The sequence below is a fragment of the Dendroctonus ponderosae genome, unplaced genomic scaffold (genome assembly GCF_020466585.1).
Source record: "Dendroctonus ponderosae isolate FM_Combo_2020 unplaced genomic scaffold, Dpon_F_20191213v2 Dpon_F_20191213_9, whole genome shotgun sequence".
NCBI classification, from domain to species: domain Eukaryota; kingdom Metazoa; phylum Arthropoda; class Insecta; order Coleoptera; family Curculionidae; genus Dendroctonus; species Dendroctonus ponderosae.
In genome coordinates, this window is record NW_026019116.1 from 7,565,000 (window position 1) to 7,571,011 (window position 6,012).

At 33.2% G+C, this 6,012-nt stretch overlaps 1 protein-coding gene across 1 annotated transcript in view; it reads left to right on the plus strand.

The window, feature by feature from the left end:
* LOC109539367 overlaps positions 1 to 6,012 on the plus strand; it is a 16,960-nt gene that overhangs the window by 2,125 nt on the left and 8,823 nt on the right. The window contains exons 2-6 of the mRNA XM_048669781.1: positions 1,183 to 1,291; positions 2,815 to 2,955; positions 4,244 to 4,318; positions 4,375 to 4,491; positions 4,953 to 5,060. Coding sequence (XP_048525738.1) covers positions 1,183 to 1,291; positions 2,815 to 2,955; positions 4,244 to 4,318; positions 4,375 to 4,491; positions 4,953 to 5,060 — 550 coding nt within the window. The remainder of the gene's footprint in view (positions 1 to 1,182; positions 1,292 to 2,814; positions 2,956 to 4,243; positions 4,319 to 4,374; positions 4,492 to 4,952; positions 5,061 to 6,012) is intronic.

Here is a 6,012-nt window from a genome sequence, read left to right on the forward strand (position 1 = left end):
AACTTTTGTCCATTTATTATCAATGCCGCTAATGAGAAATAAAAATCATGTACTTGTATGCTGTCTGAAAATCGGTTTAAATCGAAAATTTGTAACTTTCTCATAATCCCGAATATCTTCGTTCTCACGTTTTTATAGTTTCCGATACGGAATTAATTGATTTCCTGCCGAATGGTTTTGTTTATGATGTTAAATTTTATTTTTTGTCGGTTTTTTAGCGAGTTTTTAACATATGGGTACATTTTTGTTGCTACTCCACTTTCGATAACCAACTACCAGCCGTTTGCAATCAGCTCACAGAACTAGTTTTTTTTTTGTAAGCCGCAACCGTTAAGTCCGTCTTTGAATCTTTAATAAGTAATTGGGCCATCAGATTTAAGCATTGGGGTTTTAGAGGGAAATAGGTGAACTGAATGGATTACGTTACTAGCTGAAAAGGAGGTACTTCTTTAAGCAGAATTTAATGCGACGAATTAGACAAGTTTCATTATTCTATGGGATATACTCGGAAGCTTGTATTATAGTCCGTATTATTTAACTTTCACTAATCTATTTGTTATGGATCAATCATTAATCGGTGATAAGAAAAACCGACGCAAAACGATTGCAAATTTTAACTTGAAACGGGTCTTGCGAAAGGGCGAAAGTAGCTGTCGATGTAGGTTTATTAATTTATTGATAAATAACCAAATAAAAAAATATGGAACTAGTTAAAAAATAAAAGTATTGTTTTATCGTGATGTCCACCAATTTTGTAAAGGTTGTTTAGTATTGCGCAGTTCGACAACAAAGCTTTTTGCTTTGCAACAGCACCCAAGTCAGTTTAAATGATTAATTAACGTAGTTACTTTAGGTACTTAAATAACTACTGAAGATTTGCATTATGAAACTTGAAGCACAGACACGATCTATAAGTCTGCACTTCAGTTTGCTCACTAAATAGTATATTTTTACTAGGGCTGATTTACTATTATAAGAAATTGCAAAAATCGCAACATTCAAAACATCTATTCACTGTTTTGTCATTGAGGGAGCAAAACTTTGTCAGCTGCTCATTTTGGCGCCATTCCTCTAGGGGATGCAGCCGGCTCTTTAGGAAATAAGGAGAAAGTCTATAAAAGTACTTTCGCTGTATATATTTCCAAGTTAATCCAGTTGATTAGTTAATATTTTTCTTTTCAGGTTTGTCCTCTTCAAAAAGCATTACGACAAGTATCTACACCTGTCGCAAAAGTATGAAGAGGCCCGAAACATTGCCTATTATCTAGAGGAGAAATATCATGAGGTTAAGGTGCGTGTTCATTTGCTTCCTGTTCATAATTAGCGCAGAACAATCGATCTAAAGCTAATAGTATTGCACGTCATCAATCAGCTTTTTCAGTTTATTGCCATCACCAAATTGACTTTCACACACAGTCACTTTGGTATTTATATGCCAATTCGGCGCCGCATATTATTTTAGGACACGTTATTAAAAATAGTATTTTTTTATTTTAATTATAGAATTATCGGCAAAGTGTTTTTCAAGTATAATTTTTTTTGAGTTCTTCGAGATTATAATTTTTACTTGCGTTATAATGTTGCTCTAGAATTTCTCAACTCAATCACGTAGAGAGTGAGGAAAATGTAAATTTACGTTTCGCTGGAGCGGAGGAAAAAACTAGCCAAATGAATAATTATCATTATGGGCTGAGTTTTTTCGAAAAATGTGCATAACTCGAAAACTAGCCTCGTCTTCTGAATTGCAACAAATAACCCTTGTTCAACACCACAAAACTCTTACAGATTTTCATGTAAATTAAATACTTAAATCATTTATGTGATAAAAAATTGATTGCCGAAAAATCGTTTTTTGCCATTTTATCGATTAATTTCTTCCTAGGAAGTCAAGTTTCGCCGCAAATATCGCAATAACCGTTTTTTACCCCTAAACTGCATCTCCATTCCACCATTTCCAGTGTTTTCGTGCTTAAATTTGATTTTTTGTTAGTTGGAAACTGAACCACTTTTTGTGTGTTGTGTGACGTACATTTAAAGAGACGAAGCTGAAACTTCAGACATGAATAAATACACAAATCTTGTTGTTTTGGAGTTTTTTCAATGGTTTTACTACCGTCGTCAGCAGATGTATTGTGGGGAGCTTTGAGTATAAACTCGGAGCAAAAATTCCGGTTCGTTAACTTGTTGGGAGGCAAACTTGCTGTATTGAATGATGTGCAACAATGATCTTTAACGAAAGTAGTTTCGGAGGATTTAATTTCACTTCCAAAGTCGACTTTTATTGTTGCATGTTATTGTTCAAGACCCAGATTAAACAAGCATTTGCAGACAATAATGAATCGGTATATACTAACTTCCTACCGCTTCTTTCATTCGAAATTTACCACAATTTACACACAATAAAGCGCTGCGCCTGAAGGTAATTAAGGATGTATTTCCAGACAGTTTCAATGCCAATGTTGAATGAACTTCGCTTAATCTCCTAACGTTAAATTACTGCAACTTCAGTCCGTCACTACCTACCTTTATTTGGCCAAATAATATAAAAATCTTAGACAATAAAATATCTCCTGGTTTGTTATACGATTTTCAGTTTAAATTTGTGGTAATTTGAATAAACTCGGTTTGTAATTGTTGTATTAGAACGATCAACCCCATCTAATCCAATCACATTTTAACATTTCAATGATAGAACCATATAGTTGATGGTGAGCTGTAAAGCGGAAGGATTGTTGGCTTTTTTCGTCATTTTCTATGTATCTTACAAACCCATCTTTTAGGTCGTGTTTGATAGAGTAATGTTTTTTGTTTCAGACTGAAAGAGATGATCTTATCCAACAAAGAGAAAGAATAGCCAGAAGACTTGAATCAAATGAGTGTCTGCTCAGAGAAAAAGAAGATGAAGTGTTTATCAATTTAGAAAGAGTGGTGTACCTTGAGGAACAATGCGATAAGGTATGTAACATTTTTACGTGAATTGAATATCCGCATATATTTACATTTGTGTTTGTCCTCGAGTGTCCAAACCTCCAAACATTCTATTGAAATTCTGCGGACAATAGGGTGTTTTTATTGTATTAAAAATTCCTACAAACTGAACATTAATCTATGGTATAAAAATAATTTACAGTTTGTGTTAAGCTAAAAAATCGCTTCAGAAGGATTCCTTAAAGCGTCAACAAACACACTTATTTTGTGATCCATACAGGTCACTATTTTCCATTATGCAAAATAATAATCAATAAAATAATGACAATCACAATAACTTAAATAATGAAATAAAGCTGCGAAAACAACAAAATATACACGAGACACTTTGTTGATATGACCTGCTACGTCACAATCGCGATAGGCAACCGACGATACGGATTCGGGGTTTTTGGCGGAAAATAGCGAATTTAAATTTGCTTTAAAATTATTATAGAGACCTTTTTTGCAAAAAAATTATATCAGTGTAATGTTTGCCATAACTACTTTATATATATCAACATTTAAAAAAAAGTGAAAACACTTTTTTTCTTTACACTTTTTATTTTACTTGCTCCATTACACTATGAAATGGGATCTGAAAGAAAGAGGGACATTAAATTGGTCTAAATTACCAAAACCTTGTTTAATTTTAACTATCTTAAACTTTAAAAATTTAAATACTTTCCTGGTTTTTTAAATAATTTATTGCAGATAATCTAGAGTTATCCACTAAACATTTCCATACACATTTAAACTTATTTTGGTCTGATAACACATTTGTTTAAATTAGATAATTCAAGAAGTCAATTGTGTTTAAGAATGTACATTTAAAACTATATTTTGCCATGCAAATGTGCTTCGGTTCAGCAAATTAACATAATATATGTGGGTTGTACAAGTAAAGTGTAGGTCTTCCTTTTATGATAAGACATGTTTGAGTGAAAGACTATTTCACATAAATATCCATATGCAATTCCCAACGTTAAATTCGCATGCATATTTTGCAATATTAGTTAATGATCATTACTATGCATGCTTCGTATTATGCAAATGAACAGAAACGTTGACTAAACTTAGAATGATGGCTCATCACCCTCGAAACCTTTGAAAGGCTATTGTTTGGAATTTCGGTCGACGAATGTGTATCGATTTTGAATGGAATATTAATAACTATCCAGTTTCCTGTGTCTAAGAATAGTCCAGTTTTCAAATAATTGAAACTAGAATATCTGGGGCAAATTTGAACCAAACTTGATATTCGTTTTCTTTGCAGTTAAGGGCTGAAAAAGAGAAACTTTTCGAACAGAAGGCTATGATTGAAAAAGAACGCGACAAAACTTTAAGACTGGTAAGTTGAGCTGTTGTTTAAAGGGAAATATTCCGCTCAACGTTCATTTCTTACAGATACAAGAGCAGGCCAAGGAGTCAGAGTACAACAGGAGAAAGCTAGAAAGGGCTAGGCAGGAAGTGGTCCATCATTTAACTAAAATCAAGAATGAAAAAGAAACTTTAGAGAGAGAAGTGAGTATCTATATTTCCTCCTTTTATTTTATTATAAGTCTATTTATGTACTTTGCGTAATTGATGATCGATACGTTTTATAAATTATCCACAAAGAAATATTTAATCTTTTTGTATTAATTATTTCTCACCGAGCGCGTGTAGGATGTAGAAACTGATTTTCAAATTACCAACTGTTAAAAAGCTGGTGAGCTTTCTGAAGATTACAAGCTCTGAAAGTAGTTTGGCTGAAACAATAGACAATGCACCGTTCTCTAAGAGATCGTAGTTATAGACACATTTATTTGCTCATTTTTAACACAAATCATCACGCATTTAACTGAGAACAGCGTTTCCTTGATGGCTGAAATTACACTAATTAGTTCTTGTTGCTCGGAAATCTGTTGCTTCTTTCAGTTTATAATTATGCAGTTCCTGTTTTTCGTAGCAGATTTTTTACCATGCGATTTTCTTACGTGTAGAACGACAAACTAAAAGAGGCTTTGGAAGCAGAGCGGAAAGGACTGACACGATGCGTTCCTCACATTCTTCGACGGCGAACGGATGCTTCCGAATTTGCGGACCGAAGAGTAAGAATTTCCATATTTTTTTGCTTATATTTTTACCAAACTGATATCATTGCAACGTGTATTACAATTACCAGACCAATTTCCGGTATACTTTGCCATTCCAAACACCGCCATTTACCAATCAAACATACATCTTTCACCGCTATTAATAATTTAAATTGATAATAACCTTGCTCGGTTATATAAGGGAAAAATCATTTTCAAATTGCATTAATTGTTGGTTAATTGCATTAATTAGGCAGGTTCTATTTATATGCTCGCTTGTATCTTTTACTCGAAGAGTTTATTAAGTTGTTGCGTCATGTTTGAATTTTAATTTGCCAATTCAGTAATTATAAAGTCATTCATATTTTTAATTTAATTATGCTTTTGCCGGTGGATCTGCACAAAACTTGGTGGCAATCCAAAGATGACGAACTTTTGGCAATGCAAACAAGTTTTTATAAAAAGGAGCGGCAATTTTTTGCCTACTTTTTGATGATTGATTTACTTAGAAAACATTGTGTTGTCTGCCATGCAGCCGGTGTTTTACACATGAAATACAAAATTATACAGATTGTTAAAGTAAGATGTTAAAAATGTTCTTATTAACAGCGCCAACTGGTTGGAATAGTTCAGAATTTGTGGCATCAATTGATATAAATTGTTGTAAAGACAGGGTGATTTCAAAATTCCTAATAAATGATTATCGGGATTTTCTTGTAGAATGTCGGCAAATATTTGTTGAGGTTCCAACATTGGAACATTTTTCCAAAAAAAATCGCTTAATTTCTGGATTTTTTTTTGGAAAAATGTACGTAACTTGAAAACTAGTCGCCTTTTTTTCGAAGGGTCGAAGCAACCGTTTTCAGCCCCTAAACTGCGTCCCCATTTTCCCATTGCCAGTGTTTTCGTGTTTAAGTTTATGTCTTAAGTTTTTAGAAAATCGTCAATTGCTCGCTTATTATCGATC